The sequence below is a fragment of the Cnephaeus nilssonii genome (genome assembly GCF_951640355.1).
Source record: "Cnephaeus nilssonii genome assembly, chromosome: 2".
Taxonomy (NCBI): Eukaryota; Metazoa; Chordata; class Mammalia; order Chiroptera; family Vespertilionidae; genus Cnephaeus; species Cnephaeus nilssonii.
In genome coordinates this window covers 32816434-32842984 of record NC_137073.1, presented here as the reverse complement: position 1 = coordinate 32842984, position 26551 = coordinate 32816434, and the positions used below count along the sequence as shown (strand labels likewise).

General features: G+C 45.6%; 1 protein-coding gene across 7 annotated transcripts in view; it reads left to right on the top strand.

Moving 5' to 3' along the window:
- Positions 1–22817: 22817 nt before the first annotated feature.
- The window catches only part of GTF2I (general transcription factor IIi), a 146249-nt gene continuing 142515 nt past the window's right edge, over positions 22818–26551 (top strand). For 3 of the 7 annotated variants that reach the window (XM_079786629.1, XM_079786628.1, XM_079786627.1), the window contains exon 1: positions 22819–23334. In XM_079786629.1, coding sequence (XP_079642755.1) covers positions 22824–23334 — 511 coding nt within the window. In that variant the 5' untranslated portion in view covers positions 22819–22823. Of the gene's footprint in view, positions 23335–24432; positions 24842–26551 lie in introns of those variants that run through there. The other 4 variants (XM_079786626.1, XM_079786625.1, XM_079786630.1 and 1 more) reach the window with 3 other exon arrangements.

Genomic DNA, 26551 nt, shown 5'->3' with positions numbered 1-26551 from the left:
TCATTTAAGGCTCATTACAAACAACCCTTTGAGGTGATACTACTCTCTCCCTTTTGTAGCAGAGAAAACCTGCCCAAGGTTACACAGCTAGTATTCGGAGAGTCAGGATTTGAACCGGGAGTGGGAGCTCTTAGCTCTCTTGTTATTCATTCCCTCTACAAAACTACCACAGTAAAATGCTTTCAGCGCTCTGGCAGTAAATATGGTGTCAGTGAAAATGACCCCGGTGATGGGCAGAAAGTTTGGCAGAAACCCCCTCTACCGGGATGAGTTGAGGATGTTTCCACGGGGGAGCCCTTCCTTAGCTGACCCTTGAAAAAAGAATTCACTTGAAGCCAACAGTGCAAAGGTCATTTCAGGTCTGTGTGAACCTAACAGGCATGAAGGGCTCACTGTGTTCAGCTAGCATCGGTGTGTTTGTTACAGAAGTGTTCCCCTTAAAATAACAGGATGGCCCTGACCGGTTTGGCTCAGTGGATAGAGTGTCGGCCTGTGGACTCAAGGGTCCCAGGTTCGACTCTGGTCAAGGTCATGTACCTTGGTTGCGGGCACATCCCCAGTGGGGGATGTGCAGGAGGCGGCTGATTGATGTTTCTCTCTCATCGATGTTTCTAACTCTCTCTTCCTTCCTCTCTGTAAAAATATCACTAAAATATATTTTAAAATAACAGGGATGAAAAGAGATAGAGAACAGGTTTCTTAATCATTATGTCCTCTCTGCACATTTCAATGACAATTGAAATGATAGTTCTTTGAAAAATAGATATTTAAAATTTCAATTAAAAATGTCTACATTTAACATATTTTTCAAAGAAATATTATTTCTTGATTTCGAATCGCATTGTTTCTCTAATATTCTAACCACTTTCGAACTGGCCCACAGAACATAAAAAGTGCCCATTGCAGACCAAAGAAGCTCAGGGGTTTTGGTCTGAGAGAACATCACACAGGAGCAGGACCAGAGGAAGATGGGAAGACAGCAAACATGGATTCTTGGCTAAACTGGAAGTTTCTAAAAATTTTCCATGAGGTGGCAGCAGTTCTTCAAGTAGTTGTGGAAAACGTGACCTTACTCGAAATTTCCTTTTTCTTTTTCTGCCACTAAAGAGATCACTTTCATACATTTGACCTTTGCTTGTTTTTAAAGAAAATCTATGCTTTAAAATCCCCTGATTTAAAAACTGAAACTGTTTTCGGGTGTCACTGTTTTCTTGATATTTTCTACTAACTAATACAAACTGAGGTTTCTCTGTCTTTCAAGGTCATTTCCAACCGGTCTAATGAAGATACAAAATTCAATTCCCCCACAGCTCCTGGGAAGCAGGGTTTAATTTGAGCCCTGCCAGACAAAGTGAAGCTAGCAGTAAGCGATGTTGGCATCTGGAAGTGTTTCATGCTTCAAGGCCCATTGAGTGTGTCCCTGACTTTCCACTCTCGGGCTGGCTGCCCTGTTAATTTCTATTTTCTCAGAAATTACACTGATCTCAATTTACACTGTGAGTAAAAAAAGAGTGAAAAGAATCAAGCTAGCTGAATGGCAGCAGAGAACAAAAAGCAGAATGGATAGGCCCTTACAGAAGAGAATTGTTTCAGACTGAACAAAGGGGCAGATGGATTAGGCCAGTGTGAGCTTTGGCTCCGCCTCTTACCAGCTGGGTCCCTCACCTGATCTCCCTACACCAGTTTTTTTCAACCATAAACATAATGACAATACCTATTCACCGGACCGTAGAGTGCCAAGGGGAGAATGTCCTTGAAAACACTTTTTAAAACTCTTAAGTTTGGTTGGAGTTATAGCAAATATTTATCAGGTCACCCGCTTTTTTACCCTTTGCCTATGTCCCATAAAAGAAAGACTTACATGGAAATAAAATCAAAGTTATCATCCTCTTGTCAATCAAGTCTTGGCTGGTTCTCAAACCTGCCTGGCTGCACATCAGAATCACCAGGGAGCCCTCACCCCACCAGGGGGCAAAGGACACAGCCCGTCTGAGCTGAGTTGATCTTTTTTTTTTTTTTTTAATATATTTTATTGATTTTTTACAGAGAGGAAGGGAGAGGGATAGAGAGCCAGAAACATTAATGAGAGAGAAGCATCGATCAGCTGCCTCCTGCACACCCCCCACTGGGGATGTGCCTGCAACCAAGGTACATGCCCTTGCGGACACTCTATCCAGTGAGCCAAACCGGCCAGGGCTGGGTTGGGGTGATCTTGAAGCAGCCACTTTGTAAATCCCCTGAACGTCCTTGAAGGGACTCTGCCTTACTCTGAGTGATCACATGGTTTCCTCGCTGAGGACACTGCCAGCCACGAAACCAAAGCTTTTGCTTAAAGGAATCTGTTAAACAGCTGCTTCAAATTCCACCTAACAGAGCCCCTAGGGCCGTGGTCAGCAAACTGCGGCTCGTGAGCCATATGCGGCTCTTTGGCCCCTTGAGTGTGGCTCTTCCACAAAATACCACGGCCTGGGCGAGTCTATTTTGAAGAAGTGGCGTTAAGAAGAAGTTTAAGTTTAAAAAATTTGGCTCTCAAAAGAAATTTCAATCGTTGTACTGTTGATATTTGGCTCTGTTGACTAATGAGTTTGCCGACCACTGCCCTAGGATACAAGGCTGGCCTGACCTCACTGAGTTAAATGGGTTTACTCTCATTCTGGGATTCGAGCAGCTATTTAACTAGCATCTTTGTAGAATTGTCCAACATTGAAAGTGGTTATCTGTGGCCTATAATTTGAGTGATCGCTAATATAATTATAAGGACACTTCTGGAATTAATGTCCAAATAGCCAAAGGCACTAGATGACTATGCCAGTTCATGATTTTAGCACCTTCCTTCTTTCCCTCTTCCAAATCTACCCCAGCTCTTCCCCAAAATGATGCTTAAATTCAGAGTTTTTTAGTAATGTAAATAATTTATTTGTTCCAACTGAGTTTATTAAGCCTCTCTAATGAAAACATTAGCAAATTTTAGTTAGTTTTAAGTTGAGGGCATTCATTAGAAGGAATCTTCAAATGTGAATATTTCACAAATTTCCTCCATTCCATCTGATCAGGAATAATTTGCTATAATATTACCTTTCTCTGGAAGGTATCTGCAACTGTTTGAAAATAAGCCCTACATAAAACAAACAAAAAACTATTCTCTATTAAAACCCAAACAATTTTCATACATCTTTCCTTTCCAGGAAAAATAGCAAATGAAACAAGGTCTTATTGTAAAAATGTGGTCCTAACATGTCTTGGTAGAAAATAAATGTGCACTGAGCTTTCTCTCTTCAAAACAGAGACGCTCTCTGTCCTGCAGCCTTAGAAACCAAGGGGAAGGGCAGTCCATGGTAGCAACTTCTGGCCCAAAGCAAAACTCAGGCTGCTGGAGTCTAGGTAGATCTCTATTAGAGGCCCATATCCACTGGGATGTGCCACACTGCATGTCTGTAACACCTTTGTTATAGCGACCTAACCACAGCGATGGCCCATCCTAACCTCTGATTATATTCTGTGCCTGCCAAGAGCTTGTATTGATGACTATCCTTAGACACAAAGTTGTCCACTCTTAGGTCTTACAAAGCCACAAAATATTTACCATCTTCTATAGACCAAGCAAATTGTTGTTGAATTTTTTATAAGAATATTCATTCTTACGTGTGCTTGCATTTTCCTTTTCTAAATTATACTTTTATTGATTTCTGGGAGGAAGGAAGAGGGAGAGAGAGATAGAAATATCAGCGATGAGAGAGAATCATTGATCAGTTGCCTCCTGCATGCCCCACACTGGGGGTCAAGCCTGCAACCCGCGCATGTGCCCTGACTGGGAAACGAACCGTGACCTCCTAGTTCATAGGTTGATGCTCAACCACTGAGCCACGTTGGCAGGGCTAAAATTGATTTTAGAAAGAGGAGGGAGAGGGAAAGAGAGAGAGAGAGAGAAATATCGATGTGAAAGGGAAATATCCATCGGCTACCTCCTGTACACCCCCAACTGGGGATCAAGCCCACAACCTGGGCATGTGCCCTGCCTGGGAATCAAACCGGCACCTTTTAGTGCACAGGACGACGCCCAACCAATTGAGCCACACCAGCACAGGGCACAAATTGATTTTTGTTGTTGTTTTTTTAATGGTACTAGATTTATTATTTATTTTTATTTTTGTTTAATGTATTACGTAAGTCTCCTTTTTCCCCCATTGACCTCTCTCCGGCTGCCCCCAACCCCCAGCACATGCCCTCCCCCGCCCCTGTCTATGTCCATTGGTTATGCTCATATGACAAATTGTTTTTTAATTGTGGTAAAATGCATATAACATAAAATGTACTATATTATCCTTTTGTTGTTGTTGTCAATCCTCACTCGAAGATATTTTTTCCATTGATTTTTTTGAGAGATTGGAAGGGAGGGATGGAGGGGAAGAAAGAGAGAGAGAGAGAGTGAGGGGGGTGTACATCAATGTGAGAGAGACACATTGATTCGTTGCTTCCGGCACATGCCCCAACTGGTCCAGGGATCAAACCTGCAACCCAGGTATGTGCCCTTGACCAGGAATCAAACCCATGGTGCATGGGCCAATGCTCTAACCACTGAGTACACTGGCCAAGGCACCATTTTATCTATTTTTAAGGTATAGTTCAGTAGTGTTACATGCATCCATATTGTTGTACAACAGTCTCCAGAAGTCCTTTCATCTTGCAAACCTGACATTCTATATTCATTAAACAACAACACCCCATCCCTCCCACCCCAAGTTCCTGGAAACTACCCTTCAATTTTCCGTCTCAATGAATTTCACTACTCCAAGGACTGCAAATAAGGGAAATCATAGTGTTTGTCTTTTTGTGCAAGCAAACTTTTTTAAAAAAGTATTTTTATTGACTTCAGAGAGGAAGGGAGAGGGAGAGAGCGCTAGAAACATCAATGATGAGAGAGAATCATCCATCAGCTGCCTCCTGCATGCACCCCACTGGGGATCGAGCCCACAAACCGGGCATGTGCCCTTGACTGGAATCGAACCTGGGACCCTTCAGTCCACAGGCAGATGCTCTATTCACTGAGCCAAACCAGCCAAGGCCAAGCAAACGTTTTTAACTAAAGTCGTGTCACATCAAGTTCATAGTCAGAAAACAGATCTGAAAACTTGAACTTTGTGAATAAGTATGTAAAACACACTCATACACCCTCTCATACATGCACATATACTCCCTTAAACACACTTTTTACAGAACTAAGCGTGGGACAAAGTCCATCTGTGGGAGCCACTGGCAGGCAGCCTGTTCGGTGAAACTGCTGCTCCAGGTGTTTATCTGGATGAGCAGAAAAGAAGTGTGCATGTGGCAACTGGGAAAGGTCAAGGTCTTTCAAGTTACACAAGAATGGACCTGCAGAGAGGGTTCTCAGGATGCAACCTGGAGCTGAAACCTGACTTGAAACCAGTTGCAAAAGGGAACAGCAACCACCTCAGAGATCAAACCGGGGCCAGGTGCGCAGAGAGGCCTGGGGGCTCAGAGCTCTGGCCTGGGAATTTCACAAAAGACTCAGTCTGGTTCTGCAGGTTTGCCTTTGAGGATTTGTTCCTATGCCTCCCAATGTTATCTGCACCTCCGGTGCCAACTTGGCTCAGGGTCAAGGCAGGCTGGATCCAGGAGGAACTTGCAGCGAGCAGGTGCCCTGAGGACTGGGACAGGAAGCCCATTAGCAACAGCTTCTTAATGTCTCCGCACGGAAAACATTCTTATTTTACAAAATGTTTTGGAAACTTTGCTCCTGGGTGGAAGGTGTTACTGGCAGAGTGGGGCTCAGCGCAGGCCTACAGCCTGAATGCCCTGAATGCGCAGCACTGCCAGGGGACCCGGGACAGCAGCACAACCTTTGGCTTCTCCCACGTTTCTCAAGCGGGGCACCAGGAATGTTGGCAGGGAGGGGCTCTCACTGAAGCCTCAGCACTGTTCTTCATTCCCGCTCCCTTTGCTTTTGTTACTGTGCAATGTATTTTGATAGTCGATCCTCCCTTTTACAACTCAAAGGTCTGCAAGGAACTGGCTGCCTGTGCAAGGCTGGGAGTGTCCTGGGGGTGCACCAACAGGCCTCTTTCGGAGCCTGGCAGGGGGTTCACCAGGGAGGTGCCTCCGGTCAGAGCCCAGGGTCCGGCGAGCTCCCACCCTGTCCCACCTCTGGCCTTCCCTAGGCCTTATTCCCTGGAGGCCCCAGACTGTCTGTCCCTAGGCCTCAGAGGATTCCTAGCCCTACCTGCCCTGGCGTTTTCATGAGGGGTCCTTGGGTCCTATGTACAATTCTGCGTGGCTTATGCATTAGGAGAGGTGATTTGCTCAGGATGCTAGTGGAGGCCATGGTGACCTACGCTAGAATGGAGATGTGGGTGCATGGGTGAGTGATGAGGGAATGCCCACATTTCCTCCCCTCACCTAGATAACCTGGCTGCTTTCCTCCCACCTTAATTCCCCCTATTGGCCCTGTGAAAGCTGAATGTCGGCAGGCGTGTGCTCTCTTCCTCCTCCTCCTCTTCCTCCTTGTCTTCTCTATCGCCTCCCTTGCTCCTTCCCCCACTTTCTCTCAGTTTGGCAGTTTTTAAAAAGTTAAGTGCACATTTACCCTAAGACCCAACGATTCCACGTCCAGCTATTTACCCAAGAGAAGTGAAAACATATCCACACAAAGACTTATATAAGAAAATTCATAGCAGCTTTACCCATCACAACCCCACTGGGCACCATCTGGTGTTTATCATGGCGGAACAAACTGTGACACATCCATGCAAAGGAATACTACTCCAGTGGCAAAAAGGAACAGGTTACTGATACATACAATAACAAGAATTAATCTCCAAAACAGCAGGCTGAGGGAGTGAATAAGGCTGACAGGAAAGCTACATGCTGGATGAGCCCATTTATATGAAATTCTGGAGCAGGCTACCTAGTGGAAGCAGATCAGGAATTGCAGGGCCCAGAGTGCAGGCGAGGGGCTCACCGAATATCAAGGGGCACAAGAGAACTTTCTAGAGTGATGGAAATGTCCTGCATCTTGATTGTGGTGGAGGTAAATACATTTGTCAAAATTCATTTAAACGAAACACATAAAATTGGATCATTTTATTCCATGTAAATAAAATACTTGAATATAAGTTTGTGTGTGTGTGTGTGTGTGTGTTTAAATAAGCTTATTCCAGCTTCCCTGAGTGGGTGAAACAATTTCTCCTGGAAATGGAGGCTGGAATGACAGGCATCCTGACTAACATGTTCAGCACAAACTACTTAGGTGCCACAGAAGGCCCATTGTGATCCGACCAAAGTCTGTCTCCAGCCCTGAGCCCTGGTCTGCTCCTGGCCCTGAGCCCCAGCCAGCCCAAACTCTTGGCCATTCCCTCTGTGAGCTGAGCATTTTTGACATTCCCATCTCTTTGACATGCTCTTCTCTTTGACTTCAAGACCCCCACCCCACCTCCTTTGCTAGGCAAGTTCCATGCATTTTTCAAAACTTGACCCAAATGTTTCTCCCTGGGGTCCCATTACAGTTGCACTGGTCCTACTGTATTTTAACCTGTTGACTGCTCTGTCCTCCCACAGGTCTGTAATCTCCTTGAGGCCAAAGATAGTGCCATATTTCTCTCTGCATCCCCCACAGCGCATAGCACATCTCCCAAAAATAGCAACAAAATGTTCCTTCAATGCCTGTTAAGCGATATGGTAGGCCAAAATAAATTTGCTAAATAAATTCTCACAGCCTCCCTAAGAAATAAATGTTCTCCCCAACTTGTAGGTGAGAAGAATGTGACTCGGAGAGTTTGGGCTGAAGATCTTAAAGGCAGGATGTGGCAGAGTTAAATCTAAGGTTTCACAGCCTATGCTCTTTACCTTCATTTACTCAGCCAACAAACACTGAATGATACTGTGCACCAGGTACTGTCCTAGGCTCACAGGGTAGGACAATGAATGAAGCTTGGTCCCTCTCTTCAGGGAGCTCATATAGGAGAAAAGCTCACCAACAGTGTGAAACATATACTGGATGGGAACATGAATGAAGGAATGAATACAAACTGCCTTTCCTCCCCTCTGCTGTATGCACCAGCATGCCCAATACCCACCTTATCTTTGCCCTCAATACCTCTACCCACACCTCCTTTGCAAGGAAAGTTCCACTCATCCTTCAAAGCCTGACATCTGTTTCTCCCTTGGCTCTCATTAAAAAAGTCCCTCCCCTTCACCCCAGAGGGACCTCATCCATGGAACCTTAGTACACCCACCTCAGAGGAGGCAGCCAGCTATGGATCGAAAGGAATAGTTTGGCCAATGGATTTATAGTTCCTTGGTGGGCTTTCTGTCACAGCTGTGTTTTGTATTTTATCATAAGCCCTAGCCGGTTTCGCTCAGTGGTTAAAGCGTAGGCCTAGAGACCAAAGGGTCCCAGGTTCGATTCCAGTCAAGGGCATGTACCTTGGTTGCAGGCTCCTCCCCAGCCTGGGCCCTGGTCGGGGCTCATGCAGGAGGCAACCAATCAATGTGTTTCTCTCACATCGATGTTTCTCTCTGTCTTTCCCTCTCTTCCACTCCCTAAAAACCAATGGAAAAATATCCTTGAGTGAGGATTAACGACAACAACAAAAATCTGATTGGTTTCATTAACTAGGTTCATGCCAGCACTGTTTGCATTTTCACTAGAATTTGAGTTTAGACTATGTGGCCATCATATATGTAAGGAGCTAAACACAAAGTTCTCTGTCATTTTATAAATTTAATGTCTCTGATGGTCCCTAGAACACAGCTGGAATGCAGTAAATGTCCAGATATGGGTGGTGAATAAGTTTTGTCCATTTTGTTTTCTGAAATCTGGTTTTGAGAGTGAACTTTCCTAGTCATATTTTTTAAAAATCTTTAATTTACTATGTCTGTCCTCAATGTGTCAGGAAGTAGATTATAGATCATTTCGCCTCACTTGAAAACAAAGTAAATTTTTCATTTGCAGCTGAGTGTTACTTGTTTTCTCCTCCTTTCCAAGTCATTAGTAGAGCAGATAAAATTGTGCTCTATATTTTACTTCATGGCACCACCCAGAATAACACAATTTAGAAATTAGAACCTATATTTTACCTTACGTTTTTTATAAGAATTAAACCTATCATCACAATGATAAAACCAAATTATTGCTACTTATAACCACATGGATGAATCCCATAACATAGTATTGACTGAGAAAAAAAGGATACAAAAGAGTATACACATGTGTCTTCTGGTGAAGATGGCGGCATAGGTAAATGTGGTACTCACCGCCTTCCACAACCACATCAAATTTACAACTAAAATACAGAATAAACATCATTCAGAATCATCTGAAATCTAGCTGAATAGAAGTCTTAAAGTAGGGAATTAAGGAAGAAGCACATTGAGACTGGCTTATTTAAGCCATTTCCAGTGGCTTTTCCATCCAATTGGCCTCTCTTGCCTCATGCTTTGGACTTTCCTAAATCCTCTCCAACAAGCATCAGCTGTCATCAGTGTGTCCCATACCTCTCAATAAGTGGCCACAGGCCTGGCACTAGCTGCAGCCTGCCCTAGTTCACAGCTTGGCCTCTCCTGGGCACCTCCAAGTTCAACACCAGTAGCGGCCATCTACGGATTGCTTTGTAGCTCATGCTGGGTGGCCCAGGGCAGGGCACAGGCAGAGGCTGACTTTGCACCTCCCAGGAGGCCCTAGAGCCAATGCACCTGGAGGTCGGCTTTGACCACGCTGGATTACAACCCAGTCATCTCCATGAGTGACACACTGAAGGGGTGGGCTTGGTGAGCCCCAAAACCCCACTGAAGCAAGTCCTGCTCCAGAGGGCTGGCTCCTGCACAGCAGCTCTTCCACTGTAGTTGCAGCTGATCCCCCCCCCCCCCAACAATTGGCCTGGGAGTCAATCCCTCCCAGTGACACCAACTTCAACCAAGGCTCAACTACAATAGGAAAGTGCACAACTCACACAGGGTCACTCCTGGAGTGCCCAGCTCAGGTGACTGGGGAGGCTGAGACACTGGGCCTTACAGGACACCTACTACACAAGGTGACTAAACCAAATCCGGGAGATATAGCAGATATACCTAATACATGGAAATCAACACAGGGAAGCCGTCAAAACACAGAGACAAGGAAACATGTCACAAATGAAAGAACAGGAAAAATCTCCAGAAAAAAATGAAATGAAATGGAAGCAAGAAAACTACTAGATATAGAGTTCAAAACAATGGTTATAAGGATGTTCAAGAAACTTAGTGAGAACTTCAAGGAACTTAGTGAGAACATCAACAACATAAAAAAGGACCTTTCAGGTATGAAGGATACACTAACTGAAATAGAGAATAATTTAGAGGATGCCAATAATCAAATCAAGAATTTGGACTATAAGGAAGTAAAAAACACCCATTCAGAACAGCAAAAGAGGAAAAAAATATGAAGATAGTGTAAGGAGCCTCTGGGACAACTTCAAGTGTATAAACATTCACATCATGGGGGTACCGGAAGGAGAAGAGAGGGAGCAAGAAATTGAAAACTTATTTGAAAAAATAATGACAGAAAACTTGCCTTACCTGGTGCCCTGACCTGTGCCCTGACTGAGAATTGAACCATGACCTCCTGGTTCATAGGTTGATGCTCAACCACTGAGTCACATGGACCAGGTTAAATGGTAAACTTTGCTATATACTATTTTTTACTATAATAAAACAAAGACAACATCCATACAAAACTGAAACTTTCTCTTTAACTAGTTAGAGAGACTAAAGGAGCATGTTTTCATTATTTATTTATTATTTATTTATTTTTATTGTTTTTGTTTTCACTATTTAGATCAATGATGCTGTTTGGCTGAGCAGAATGGGGAGGAGGATTGAGGAGGGTAACTCCTGAGCAAGTCACAAAGACTGAACTATAAAATCAGAATATCTATTCACAGTTTATATTGAGGAACAGAGTTGCCAGAAGGTCCAACCTGGCTTTTGTTCAAAGCTGTATGAAAATGCCTAAGTAGGGATTTCCCCACTAGTTGGCTAGGTGCCTGAAATTGCAGCAGGATTCAGGAGGATCATGGGTCCTTTTCCCCACTTCCCTCAACCAGTGCATAAGTACCCACTGAAACACTCCACTGGCCATGTGCCTGCCTCTGGAATTTCTTGGGCTGCCCAGAGCCACTGCAATCCCAGGCATCAAAGTGATAAGTTGGTGTTGGGAGCCTGCGGGGAAGCGCAGAGTTCCAGGTGCAGGGTAGAGGAGGACTTTTGCTCTGGGTTGGAAAACGATGGCCCAAGGCAGCCAGGGAAGTGATGAGCCTGCGGGTTCTGTGCTGGAAGGCAAGCAAGTCATAGGCGGCTGCCCTACTCCAAGAGGGGCATCCGAAAAGGATGCCCCTGGGGCAGGAGCACATGGCTTACCTTGAGGCAGAGCCTTAAAGGGCCTCTGAAATGGAAAGTCCCAGACAGCTCACCCAAACGAGGAAGATGCTAGAGATAGAGAAATGTAGAAATCTTGCTGTGAAAAGAATGTGTGTGTGTGTGTGTGTGTGTGTGTGTGTGTGTGTGTGTGTGTGTGTGTTGTGTATACATACAATATAATATACATGTCTGTCTCTATCGCTTTATCTATCTTGGTATAAGGTAGGCTTTCTTCACCATTGATTTTACAATACCGAAGACATAAAGAAAAAAATTGATAACTTTGACTATGTAAAAATGAAACCAGTATAACAACAACATAAAAAAGATGTCACAGTCAAAAGGCAAACCAGGGAAATATTTGTAACACACATAACAAACAAAAGGCGATTTTCTTTCATTTATAAAGAACTTATACAAGAGAATAAGGGAAAACTGCATAGGATCTAATTGTGAAAATGAAAATGACATATTGTTTGCAGAAACATAAATGCAAATGGATAATAAAAATGTGAAAAGATACCTAATTTTTCATAACCAATACATATACTGTATCAAAACTGCTAAAAAATGCTACTTTCCACCAGAATTAACAGTGGTGCAATTTTTTTGGAGGGTAAATTGGCAATGTGCATCAAAATTTTAGGTGCACAGATGCTTTGTGATAATTTTACTAAGAATTTGCTTTAAAAATATGCTCATAAAAATATGCCAAGCAATAATGTAGCAAAAATAGAAGAGACTGTTGTAGGCAGTTAGACAGATATGAGCAGAGCAAGAATGATGGGCCAAGTACAGAAGGTCACCAGGATGGAAAGCCCCAGCCGCCTAGCAATGGACAATCAATTGTAGGGTGGGATCTTGCCCCCAGGGTGACTTTTCCTCCTCTAGCATGTCGCTGGTCATGAGGTTTGGACCCCCTGACCTTTCCTCCCTAGAGATAACATCTAGGCCTCAAGTTGTATTTCAGCTCCAGGCCCAGATAAGCAAACAAAATAAAAACCAACCATGGCAGAAGTCAGGACCAGCTGCATGGAATAATGACCTCCTCCGTGGTCATTTTTATGAGTATACTAGAGGCCCAGTGCACGCATTCGTGCACAGGTGGGGCCCTGCCGGCCCACCCCGATGAGGGCCCGATTGAGCCAGGCCAGCAGGGGGAGGGTCCATGGGCAGTTGGCCAGCTGGCCCTACCCCTGATTGGGATGGGGGTGCCTGATAGGGGGCAGGGCTGGCCAGGGAGAAGGGCTGTGGGTGGTTGGCCAGCCAGCCCCACCCCTGATCGGGGTGTTGGGAGCAATTGGGGGCTGAGCCAGCCGGGGTGTGGGGGTCCTGCCAATCAGGGGCCCAGATCAGGCCGGTTGGCTGCTGCAGTGCACATCATAGCAACCAGTCATTCCGGTCATTCCACCGTCTCAGTCACTGGGCTTTTATATATATAGATTTTTAAATCAATCAGTGGAGAACACAACCCTAAATGGACATACTGGAAAGCTACTGAATATTCTATTGAGATCTTCCCCTGGGACCTCCCCTAAAATCTCCACCCTTAAAACCCTTAGAAGGAAGGACCCAATGCACTCTCCCTCCAGGGTTGCCTCCTGCACGTGCCCGGCCAGGATTGGGGATCAAACCTGCAACCAAGGTTCATGCCCGTGACTAGAATCGAACTCAGGTCCCTTCAGTCTGAGGGCTGAAACTGTATCCACTGAGCCAAACCGGCCAGGGCTAGCCTTTAATATTAATTTCAAATTTCCCTCCTCCATGAAAAGTTTCTGCTTCATCTTCAACCTTATCATACTATGTATTGGCATTTACCTGAGTGTACTTTGTATTTTATTAATTTACTATATCTGCCTGTAGCCTAAAAATAGACAGCAGTAGTTAAAAATTCAGGCTAGGCCCTAACCGGTTTGGCTCAGTGGATAGAGCGTCAGCCTGCGGACTGAGGGGTCCCAGGTTTGATTCAGGTCAAGGGCACAAGCCCAGATTGAGGCCTCAATCCCCCATGGGGGGCGTGCAGGAGGCAGCTGATCAATGATTCTCTCTCATTACTGATGTTTCTATCTCTCTGTCCCTCTCCTTTCCTCTCTGAAATCAATAAAAATATATTTTTAAAAAAAGAATTCAGGTTAGGACACAGATATAGATTAGAATCTATATTTTGCCCTCTGTGTATCCTTGGCTAAGTAGCTTAACCTTTCTGAACCTTTTTATTGTATGGGAAGGCTCTAAGCACCAACCACAGGCCATTGTCAGTGTGCAATGAGACAACCTATTAAATACTGAGCACAGCATTTGGCACTAAAGAAATGCTCAAAAATATTAGCCATTATTAGCCTGGCCATGTAGCTCAATGGTTGAGTGTTGACCTATGAATCAGAGGTCACAGTTTGATTTTCAGGTGGGACATATGCCTGGGGGTTGCAGACTCGATCCAAAGTGTGGGGTGTGCAGGAGGCAGCTGATACATGATTCTCTCTCATCATTGATGTTTCTATCTCTCTCTCCCTCTAAAATCAATAAAAAATAAATGAGCCATTATTATACACTAGTAACCCTGCACACAAATCTGTGCGCCAGTAGCTCCCTCCGCCCCCCTCCCCCCCTCATAGCTTGCTGCCCTGCCCCCTCCTGTAGCTCTCCACTGCCCGCTTGTAGCCAGTAGCTTGCTGCCACCCAGGTTCCATTCCAGCCAAGGGCACATGCCCAGGTTGTGGGCTCGATCCCCAATGTAAGAGGCAGCCAAACGATAGATGATTCTCTCTCATCATTGATGTTTCTTTCTCTCTCTCCCTCTCCCTTCTTCTCTGAAATAATAAAAATATATCTTAAAAAAAGAAATGAAACATGGAGCCCTGGATGGTGTGGCTCAGTGGCTCGGGTCTCGGGTTTGATTACAGGTCAAGGGCAGGTACCTGGGTTGCAGGTTTTATTTATAGCCCAGTAGGGGTGAGTTCAGGAGGCAACCAATCCATGTGTCTCTCTTACATCGATGTTTTTCTCTCTCTCGCTCCCCCTTCCTTCCACTCTCTCTAATAATAATAATAAAAAAAATCAATGGAAAAAATACCCATGGGTAAGGATTAACAAAAAAAGAAAAAAGGAGAAGAAGAAGAAAAAGAAACAAAACATGGACATTTTGTTCATAAGATGTTTGTAAATAATGTTTTGAATGTTAACTTATTACACCTAATATTTATATAACATTTAACTAAGAGTTTATAAAGTATTTTCATTTACATATCATCTGATCCCCCAAATCCTTGAGGGAGCAGAGAAAATACAATAGAGATTTTACTTTTTAAAAATTAAGTTACAGAACAGTCACAAAAATATAATCACAATACTAAATAGGAGATAATGTTCATCTAAATCTGGTTAACTCAACAAATAAAACTATTTCAACTGGTGTTGCATGATTAGGTTTACTGCATAGGGCAGATATTTGCACAAAAGGCATTGGAAGAGCTGGAAGGTCTATTTAGATCCCTTCTACATTATTAATTATTATGAATAAATTATAAGTTGGATTTATTTTTTCCCTACCTTTGGAAGAGGTCATTTATCCAGGATTCTAAATATGATTGTTATCCAAACAAAAACTGTTCAAAAACAGTGTTTTGTAATCAGTTAAAAAAGCTTCCTTGTAATAATAACAAAGATGTTACCTCTAGGAGGTAACAGCCAAAGATGTTACTATGACCTTACCCATGTGATGGGAATTAGGCATGCAAATCCTAACTGGGAACATTGATCTAAAAGACCAAACTGCTATCTTACAAATGATATATATTTTATATCACATTGTCTATATATCCTATAAAGACAAACCAATATATTGAACTCAGAATATATTGGGACTGCATTAAGAAGTTTTGGAAAAAAGATTTCTGTTTAGTATTTGTCAAAATACTGGATGTGTTGCAAAAAACAATTGTGTCAAGAGTTTCTCAACTATGGTTTTGAGCAATTTAAACTATATGGCAGAGTGGCAAAAAGATTATTCAGTTTGGATTTGAAAGAGCATCTTTAAAAGCAGCACTACCTTTTTTTTTTTTTTAACACCAATGAAACCTACTTGGTTGCCTTTTCTAAAAGTAGCACTACCACAAATGATCTCAACAACAATGACCTTGACCAAGTGGTGTAAGTGTAGTTCTGTCAGAATGGGTGGTCAGGGGTTCCTATTCTGGGTGGGTCACATGATAATGGACACCAAGTATTGAGAACCCAAGGAGAGGATAATTATTCTTCAGGACCCTAGGTTTTTGTTGTTGTTGTTGTTTAGTTTAAATTTTATTTATTGATGAGAAAGGGGGAGGGAGAGAGCGAGAGAAAGAGCCAGAGATACATCGGTTAGTTGTTCTACTTATTTATTATTATTTTTAAAATTTAAATTCTTTATTGTTTAAAGTATTACATACGTCTTCTTTTTCCCCCATTGACCTCTCCCCAGCTGCTCCCACACCCTAGATGCCTTCACCACCCTACTGTCTGTGTCCATTGGTTATGCTCATATGCAAGCATGCAAGTCCTTTGGTTGATCTCTTACCTCCCCTCCCCCCATCCACCTTCCGTCTTAGGTTGGACAGTCTGTTCGATGCTTCTGGCTCTATTTTTGTTCATCAGTTTATGTTGTTTGTCATATTCCACAAATGAGTGAGATCTTGTGATATTTATCTTCCTCTGACTGGCTTATTTCGCTTAGCATAATGCTCTCCAGGTCCATCCATGCTATTGCAAATGGTAAGAGTTCCTTCCTTTTTACAGCAGCGTAGTATTCCATTGTGTAGATCAAGCATGCCAAACTTGTGGTCCACAATGAATATTTTTGTGGCCCAGCCAATATAATGGAACGCAAGAAACGTTTTAATAAAAATTTTGTTAACTTGCCCTGGCTGGTTTGGCTCAGTGAATAGAGCATTGGCCTGCGGACTAAAAGGTCCTGGGTTTGATTTCAAATCTAAAATTTTGTTAACATGCCTGGGTTGCGGGCTCAATCCCCAGTGGGGAGCATGCAGGAGGCAGCCAATCATTGATTCTCTCTCATCATTGATGTTTCTCTCTCTCTCTCCCTCTCCCTTTCTCCCTGAAATCAATAAAAATATATTTAAAAATTTTTACATAACTTAATTTTTACAATATCCTGTTATACATATTCTATCTACACTAATACAAGAGAAACATGCAAATTGACCATCCCTCCACTACACCCACCAACCAATCAGGAGCAAGTATGCAAATTAACCCAACAAAGATGGTGGCGGCCATGGAGCTGGAGTGAGCAGGAGGCTTGGGTTGCCCCCGGCAATGGAGGAAGCCAAGCTTCCCGCCCGCCCTGGCCGCCGCTCAAGGAGGGGCTGGAGAAGGAAAAAAAAAAAAGGAGGGGCTGGGAGCCTGGGTTGCCGTGGGGCGTGGCCAGCCTGAAAACAGCCCTCAGCCCCTCACCCAGGCTGGCCAGGCACCCCATCGGGGACTCCCACCCTGAAGGGGCTGTGGCCAGCCTGAAAATGGCCCTCAGCCCCTTACCCAGGCTGGCCACGCCCTCATGGAGTAAGAGTCCCCGCTGGGGGGCGTGGCCAGCCTGCAAACAGCCATCAGCCCCTCACCCAAGCTGGCCAGGCACCCCAGCGGGGACCCCCACCATGAAGGGGGTGTGGCCAGCTTGAAAACAGCCCTCAGCCCCTCACCCAGGCTGGCCATGCCCTCATGGGGTGAGGGTCCCCGCTGGGGGGCTTGGCCAGCCTGCAAACCACCATAGGCCCCTCGCCCAGGCCACCCCATGCCCCAAGGGAACCCCCACCCTGATCCGGGACACCTTTCAGGGCAAACCAGCTGGCCCCCACCCGTGTACCAGGCCTCTATCTATACTAATAAAAGGATAATATGCTAATTAGACTGGGAGACCTTCCAGGAGACCTTCCGGACGTGCTTCTGGACAAAGCCATGGTGACGGGGCCAAGGTAGAGGTGGTTAGAGACCAAGAGGGGAGGGCAGTTGTGGGTGATCAGGCCAGGATGGGACAGCAGTTGTGGGTAATCAGGCTGGTGTGGGGGGGCATTGGGGGTGATCAGGCTGGTGGGGGGGGCAGTTGGGGGTGAGCAGGCCAGTGGGGTGGGGCAGTTTGGAATGAGCAGGCCAGCAGGGGGGCAGTTGGGGGCGAGCAGGCCAGTGGGGAGGGCAGGTGGGGGTGAGAAGGCCAGCAGGGGGGGCAGTTGGGGGTGAGCACACTGGCATGGGGGGCAGTTGGGAGCTATCAGGCTGGTGGAGGGGGCAGTTGGGGGTGAGCAGGCTGGCAGGCAGAGTGGTTAGGGGCAACCAGGCAGGCAGGCAGGTGAGTGGTTAGGAGCCAGCAGTCCCAGATTGCGAGAGGGATGTCCGACTGCCAGTTTAGGCCCATTCCCTGTAAACTGGAAGTAGGACATCCTTCAATGGGTCCCAGATTGGAGAGGGTGCAGGCCAGGCTGAGGGATATCTCCCCCCCCCCCCACCCCCGTGCACAAATTTCGTGCACCGGGCCACTAGTCTATATATATAAACAGGGAATATGCTAGTTAGCCAGGTGTCATGACCGCTCAGGAGGAGCTGCGCACGCAGATAGGCGGGAGGGGACTATGTGCCTCCCCCAGCCCCAACTGCCACAGGGAGGCTTGGGCTGGGGGTGGGACGGAGTGGAGACACAACACATAGGAGTGCCTGCCCCCACCCCAGTGGACACAACGTGGCAGCTGGGGGCGTGCCCTGAGTGGCCACTGTGTGGCTTGGAGCATGCCTCCACCCCAGCGGATACAACACGGCAGCCAGCACTATGTGGGTCAGGCGCAGGTCCTGGCCCCCCGCAGGCGCCTCCTCGCGTGATTTCAATCGTGCGCTGGGCCTCTAGTATATATATAAAAGGCTAATATGCTAAGTGTCCAACTGTCCAATCGGTCGCTATGATGTGCACTGACACCAAGGGGCAGACGCTCAATGCAGGAGCTGCCGTGATGCACACTGGCCATTTACAGAGAAATGGCATTGTTGACCTGGTGCCCACAAAGCAACACTCGGCTTCTCCCAAGTGGGACACAGGCCCTGCCACCACCCTGGGGCAACACCCTACCAAATTGTAGCCGAAGCTGCCAAGACCCCACTGCGCAAAATGCAGCCCATAGCACAGCCCAGCCTGGAAACGGTGGCTGTGGTCACCGGGTAATGACGTCATGCAGCAATGCCCGGCTTCTTCTCCCTAGCAATGACTAGCCTCCTTGGAGTCTCTTCAGCCCAAGAACACTACTTGCTTTATAGCCAGGTGCAAACATTTTACACTGTAACCAAATGTCAGTGAAATGTTTTTCCATGCCTCATCTCATTTGATCCTCACAGAAGTCCTGGAGTAGGTAGAAAGGAGACTCGATGGAATCCTATTTTCTTTTCATTAGTCGGAAAATGGAGATGTAGAAAGCTTAGAAACTTGACCCGACTGAAAAGAAGAAAGAAACGGTGGACCTTGAAAGTGACTTCAGGTTTTCTCACTGTGCAGAATATAGTCAAACACTGCTGCAGTTAAATATTTTACCCTTTGTTCTCCCTGCATGATCTACAATAATAATGTGCTTCCTGTTGATTTTTACTGCTGTGTTGCTAACAATTTACCTGAAAGAGAAGTTGGGGTGCTTCACTAGGCTGGAAAACATTTAGCTAAATCAGAAAGCAGGTCTAATTAAGCAAGGTTATCTATATATATAAAGCTCTCGCTGGCGCCAATCGCATGTGTGTGTTTCTGTCATTGTTGATCGTGAATTTGGTTGACACTTCTGTTATAGAGAAAGGGGGAATAGTGATATTAAAATATTTCTTCTAATTAATTTCCTTTCAATGTGCATGAATTCATGCACTAGGCCACTAGTTATTAATAACGAACTACAATGTTCGCTAATGACTGATTACTATAATCGTGTTGCATTCATTTCCCTTATGTGCCTTATGCACAGGCATACCACTTCTCTTCACTAATACTAGCAGCGAATATTTTAGCAGCTGATTGCCATGTCATTAGTCTTGTACTGACCTCTTTGGTGTGTACAACAGGAAATATTTCACTTTTGGAGAACAAGAAAAATAGGTTTATTTGGTTACGCTTATTAATTTGTACAGTTATTCAGTGTCTGGTGAGTTAATGTCCAAGAAAAAATATTAATTTTTATTAAAATGCTCTATTATTTTATGTTAACAATTACTCATTTATTTCAGCCCTTTGTATTCAGCATGTCTCTATCGAAATAAACCTATGTTTCTATGAAAATTGAAGCTTTTGTTTTTTTGTGGCCCACATAAACTTAAATCTTATTTGGCCCATGTTAGCCTTTGAGTTTGACATGCTTGGCATAGCTGTACCACTGTTTTTTAATCCACTCATCTACTGATGGTCACTTAGGCTGTTTCCGAATCTTAGCTATTATAAATTGTGCTGCTATGAACATAGGGGTGCATATATCCTTTCTGATTGGTGTTTCTGATTTCTTGGGATGTATTCCTAGAAGTGGGATTACTGGGTCAAATGGGAGTTCCATTTTTAATTTTTGGAGGAAACTCCATACTGTTCTCCACAGTGGCTGTACCAGTCTGCATTCCCACCAGCAGTGTTTGAGGGTTCCTTTTTCTCCACACCCTCTCCAGTACTTGTCATTTGTTGATTTGTTGATGATAGCCATCTGACAGGTGTGAGATGGTATCTCATTGTCGTTTTGATTTACATCTCTCGGATGATTAGTGACTTTGAGCATGTTTTCATGTCTCTTGGCCTTCTGTATGTCCTCTTTCAAAAAATGTCTATTTAGGTCCTTTGCCCATTTTTTGATTGGGTTGTTTATCTTCCTTTTGTTAAGTTGTATGAGTTCCCTGTAAATTTTGGAGATTAAATCCTTATCGGAGATAACATTGGCAAATATGTTCTCCCATACAGTGGGCTTTCTTGTTGTTTTGTTGATGGTTTCTTTTGCTGTGCAGAAGCTTTTTATTTTGATGTAGTCCCATTTGTTTATTTTCTTCTTAGTTTCCATTGTCCTAGAAGCTGTACAGGTGAAGATATTTCTACAACATATGTCTGATATTTTGCTGCCTATGGATTCTTCTAAGATTTTTATGGGTTTCCGTCTTACATTTAAGTCCTTTATCCATTTTGAGTTTATTTTTATGTATGGTGTAAGTTGGTGTTCTAGTTTCATTTTTTTGCATGTATCTGTCCAATTTTCCCAATACCATTTTTTTATGAGACTGTCTTGACTCCATTATATGTTCTTGCCTCCTTTGTCAAATATTGAGAATAATGGCTTGGGTCGATTTCTGGGTTCTCTGTTCTGTTCCATTGGTCTATATGTCTATTCTTGTGCCAGTACCAGGCAGTTCTGAGAACAGTGGCTTTGTAATATAGTTTGATATCTGGTATTGTGATCCCTCCAACTTTGTTGTTCTTTCTCAGGATTGTCGCTGCTATTCGGGGCCTTTTTTTATTCCATATGAATTTTTGGAGAGTTTGTTCTAGGTCTGTGAAATATACTGTTGGTATTTTAATGTTCCACTTATTTATGCATTCATTGGTTGCTTCTTATATGTGTCCTGACCGGGGATTGAACCCCAAACCTTGGTGTATTGGAAGGATCCTCTAACCAACTGAGCTACTCAACCAGGGCCCAGACCCCTTGTTTTTTAAAAGCAGTCAACAAGACTGTAAGTTCAGAGTCTATGTGAAGATGAATTGAATTGGTGGGAGAGCTCACATTTGATTTAGATTCATCTCTAGCCTGGCCTAGACCAGTTTGACTTGGCTTTTGATTTCCAAGTATACAATAGAATGGAAGTGTCATATTATATGGACAATTATCTGCAATATTACATACACTAGGTTAAACATAAACAACAGTGCCCAGCCGGCATGGCTCAGTGGTTGAATGTCGACCTATGAATCAGGAGGTCACAGTTTGATTCCCAGTGAGGGCACATGCCAGGGTTGTGGGCTCAATCCCCAGTGGGGGGCATTCAGGAGGTGGCCAATCAATGATTCTCTTATCATTGATGTTTCTCTCTCTCTCTCTCTTTCTCCCTGAAATCAATAAAGATATAATAAATAAAAAATAAACATAAACAACAGAAGTATTTGGAATAATTTGAAATAAAGAACATGCAAGATTCTGCCACCTGTTATCTGTGCACTGAAGTGAGAATGAATAAAGAGCTGTGAATTTGCTCTTCCTACAATCTTAGTCATGGTACACATATCTTGTTATGTTGAATGTTATTCCAAAGTAAGTTGAATGTGATTTAAACAAAGGAGGATTCTATACTATACCAATCTTAAACACAAATCAATAATTTTCTTTTTTATTTGTTGCTCAACCCAAAATACATCAATTCAATTCTGTGGGAAAAAAATAAGTGGCTGTGCTGAGAGATGGTATCCAAAGTGGCTTATAACATGATCACAATTAACAAAGCATCCATACCAATGAGGTGAGGGAGAAATTGGCTAACCAACAGCAACAAGTATACCAATAACAGCCAACGTAGTGAGCCAGGCCTTAGGGAAGACTGAAAAAGCATATTTAATGACTAGAGACTAGCGATTTTCAACTGGTGTGCTATGTCACAATAGTGTGCCAATTTTTAAAACATGTAATACCTGACTACTTAGCCAGGGAACTTTTCCCTTAGATTGTCAAATTAAAAAATGACAACAGCCAACACCATGATAGCCATCCAGTGTGACTGCATCAAATTATATCTATTTTTTTGGGTCAGATTAGGAAAAAAAAAGTATGCTTTTTTGATGTGCTGCAGAATTTTGGTAATTCATTTATATATGTCATGAGATGAAAAAGGTTGTAAATCACGGTTATAGACATAAATTTGAGGGTTACACCCATCAACATCAATCAGTACACTGAGAAAAAAGGCTTGCTATTTAAACCACACACCATTCCATATACAGTACTGTTCATTGTCCCCAAAGGGCCCGGTTTATGTCTGGAGGCAATTCAAAGCCAGCTAAAGTTCTAGAAACTGCTTTAGGATTTAAGAGTTTTAGAAACTGTTTCAACATATAGGAAGTTAGAGTTGTTCATGAAGGAGGAGCACAATTCCATTCTGAAGCATTAAACAAATTCATAGAAGCAGGGAACTATCTCCCAAACAAATTTTTAATGATGACAAGGGTAATCTTGACTAAATGAACTTTTGTCTAACAACTCACTTTCTAATGCTTTGTCCAGCTTCTCCACGCTGTAGAGGCTCCCTGACCATGAGTCACTTAGTAGCGGTCTCCCTTATCAGATCGTCTGTCTCGGTATCTCAGCGCTGGTGTTCAAGTAACCTTTTCATTTTTTAACTTAATAATGGCCCCAAGGCGCAAGAGTAGTGATGCTGGCAATTCAGATATGCCCAAGAGAAGCCGTAAAGTGCTCCCTTTAAGTGAAAAGGTGAAAATTCTTGACTTAATAAGGAAAGAAAAAAAATCCTATGCTGAGGTTGCTAAGATCTACAGTAAGAACGAATCTTCTATCCGTGAAATTGTGAAGAAGGAAAAAGAAATCCGTGCTAGTTTTGCTGTTGCGCCTCAGACTGCAAAAGTTACAGCCACCGTGCGTGACAAGTGCTTAGTTAAGATGGAAAAGGCTTTAAGTTTGTGGGTGGAAGACACGAACAGAAGATGTGCTCCGGTTGATGGCAGCATGCTGCGCCAGAAAGCACTGAGCCTGTACGAAGACTTGAGCAAGGGATCCTCTGAAAGGAGTGACCCCAAGCCATTTACTGCAAGTAAGGGGTGGTTACACAGATTCAGGAGTAGGTTTGGTCTGAGAAATGTAGGAACTACGGCAGAGGCTGTGCCTGCGGATGAAGAAGCTGCTGCCACATTTCCCGCAGAGGTGAAGTTGATTAAGGAGGAAGGTATGTTATGTATAGGAAAAATCAGTATATATAAAATGTGGTATTATCTGGGGTTTTAGGCGTCCATTGGGGGTCTGGAAAGGTATTTCCCGCGGATAAGGGGGACTGCTGTACATCAAAAGAATGGCTGTTTGGAAAGTTTTCTTGCCAGCGACAGAGGCTGGTAAAGGCGATGTGGTCGCCACCTACCGAGGAGGAGAGGGAGGGGGAGGGGGAGGGAGAGGGGGAAGGATGGCCGGCTTGGCTTGAATCCCCCATGGGGAGGAAAATCACAAAACCACTCAATTTTGCGCTTTACGTTAACATCTGAAATCTCTGGGTCAAGTTTTTAAACTTTGAGTTTAAGTGTACAGTAATGTCTCAGCATTCTGGAAATTCATGAGCTAATGAAAGTTGAGAAGCAAAAGAAAAAACTGGAGGGGGGATGGATTTGAGTAAAAAGCCTTAGTGGTTGACAGAACAAACCTGGCTACAAATCAGGTTATCTGCTCCCACTCCATGGCTTTTTCTTAACTTTCTTTCTAAATGTCGAGTGTAGACACGTGAGCAAAGCCCCTGGGGGCACAGAAGAGTCCCACCCCCTCCCCCGTCCAAAGTCCGGGCACACTGTCTTTTCGGAGGCACGCTTTCAAAACTAAGTTCTTTGTGTCCCAGAGGGTGGTGCAGGGCGGAGGCAATCCCTCGGCGAGCACGGAGGCCGGCTGGCCGCTCTGGGGCTTCCCGGCCGTTGCCGTGTTCCGGTCTCGCAGTTTTCAGGGAATCTGGGGTGCAGGAGTAAGCTCGAGTCTTGCACGGCGGCTGATGCTCCGCAGAGAGGAGGCTGGAGCCCCCAACTGCCTAGATTTCCGCCCCTGCGCCCCAGCTCCCCTCCCCCACTGGGCGGCCGCACAGGCCCCAGGTGCAGCCATGTTCTCGATCCCACCACCCCGCGCCTCCATTGACAGTCCTTGCAGGAGAGGGCCGGGCGTCGCGCTCTCGGCGTCCCCCAGGCTCGGGGTTCGCGGGCGCGACGCTTCCTGGGACTCGTAGTCCACCGCCCCCGCTATCGCTTTAATGGGGAAGAATCAAAAACTACAACTCCCGCTGGGCGGCATTGCGGGTGCGCAAGCGCAGCAAGCCTTCTAGGAACAAAAAAAAAAAGGGGAAAAAAAAAGGAGGAGGGTGAGAGAGAAGCTCAGAGAGCAGAGAAAAGGGGCCACCGATCGCCCCCCCGCTTCCCCGCACGCGTTCTCTAGCCGCGGCCGCCCGCCTGCTGCGGTTACCCCGGCCTTTCTCTCGGTTCCTGGCCGTTGGATCTAGGCGCTGAGCGGGGCCCTGCTGGGCGGCCATGCGGCGGTGACAGAAGCTCGGCTGAGACGCACGGGCCCCTCGCCCTCTCACCTCCTGCCCGCTAGCCAGCTCGCCTCCCCCCGAGGCTGCTCCTCCGCGGCCGCAGCTCGCGCACAGCCCACACTCGCTTCCCTTCGGCACCCCTACCCCGGCGCTGCCTGGAGGCGGCTGCACTCGGGTGAGTCCCTGTCGCTTCATCCCCTGCCCCTCGCCCCAGTTCCATTGGAGCAGAGCCTTTATTTGAGACTACCCCTCCGGGCCGGTACGGTCAGAAGTCTGGGGACCGTGGGCGGCCGTGTTGGGGTACCCCGGGCCGCCGGCGTTGGGGGTGGGGCAGGAACAGACGCGGTCGCGGGGGACGACAGTTGCACGCGCGCGCCTGGGCACTCATGGGGGAGGGGCGCGCGCGCTGGCGCCGCGTGGGGGGGGGGCGGGTCTCACGCGTGAGGCCCGCGCGCGAGCGAGCCTGCGGCTGCGCATGCCCGGACGCTGATTGGCCGGCTCGGGCGTTGCGGGTGCGCGCGCGGTGCCAGGCCCGAACGGTGGGGTCGCGCTCAGCTTGGTGTCTCCGGGGCTGGTGCGCCTGGGCAGCAGACTCGCCGGATTGGCCCGCGGGCGGCGGGGGCGGGGTCGGCGCCACGCTGCTTGGTAACTTGGGCCGGCGGGCGGGCTGCCTGGGGAGCGCCGCCCCTTCTCGTCTTCGTCCCCGTCCTTCCCTGCCTTCCCTCAGGTGGGACGAGGAGTGGGCTTTGTCCCGGCCCGGCGGGCGCGCCGGCCCCGCGGGGCCGGTTTTTGTGGTGGAAATAAACACAATGACCGGAAGGAAAACCTCTGCCTTCAGGCCGCGAAAATAAGCCGACAGGATTGGGCCAGCACCCAGACGGGTTTCAGGGGAGGAAGAAGAAGACAAAAAACTGTCTTTCTTTCCCTTTCCTCCCCCTTCCACTCTTGCTTATGCAAGTTTTTTCTTTATTGAAGCGAGGTGTTTGTTTGTTTGTTTGTTTTTAGTGTTAACGGTTTTGCGCTAATTTGCGGCTGAGAGTGTTCAGATGTCGGGTCCTGTGCAAGTAGTGCTCACTCCTGCGAATGCGGGACCCCGTGCAGACTTCTCAACCTCTCTGCATTCAGCTTGGCTGCAGACAATGGCTTGATAGCCCACAGAGCTTAAGAGTAATCTCTGGGTGCAAAAGAAACAAAAGGGGAAGTTAGTTTGCAAATCAGATTGTGCATTAGAGTACCCTGAAGAGGCAGGGCTTTCTCTTTCTCTCTCCCTCTAAAGCCAGTGATTTGGGATGACTGATTTAATTTTCTACTACAAATAGACCCCGCCCCTTTATCCACGGTTTCACTTCCCGCGGTTCCAGTTGAGGGCAGAAACTATTAGATGGAAAATTCCCAGGAATAAAAAATTCATAAGTTTTAAATTTCTCGCGCCGTTCTGAGTAACATGATGAGGTCCCGTTCTGTCCCGCCCTGGATGTGAATCATTCCTTTGTCCAGAGTATCCACGCTATATAAGCTACCAGCCCATCGTCACTTAGTTGCCATCTCGGTTTTGATATTGCAGTGCTGGTGTTCAAGTAACACTTGTTTTCCTTAATGGCCCCAAAGTGCAAGAGTAGTAATGCTGGCAATTCAGATATGCCCAAGAGAAGCCGTAAAGTGCTCCCTTTAAGTGAAAAGGTGAAAATTCTTGACTTAATAAGGAAAGAAAAAAAATCCTATGCTGAGGTTGCTAAGATCTACAGTAAGAACGAATCTTCTATCCGTGAAATTGTGAAGAAGGAAAAAGCAATTCGTGCTAGTTTTGCTGTTGCGCCTCAGACTGCAAAAGTTACAGCCACCGTGCGTGACAAGTGCTTAGTTAAGATGGAAAAGGCTTTAAGTT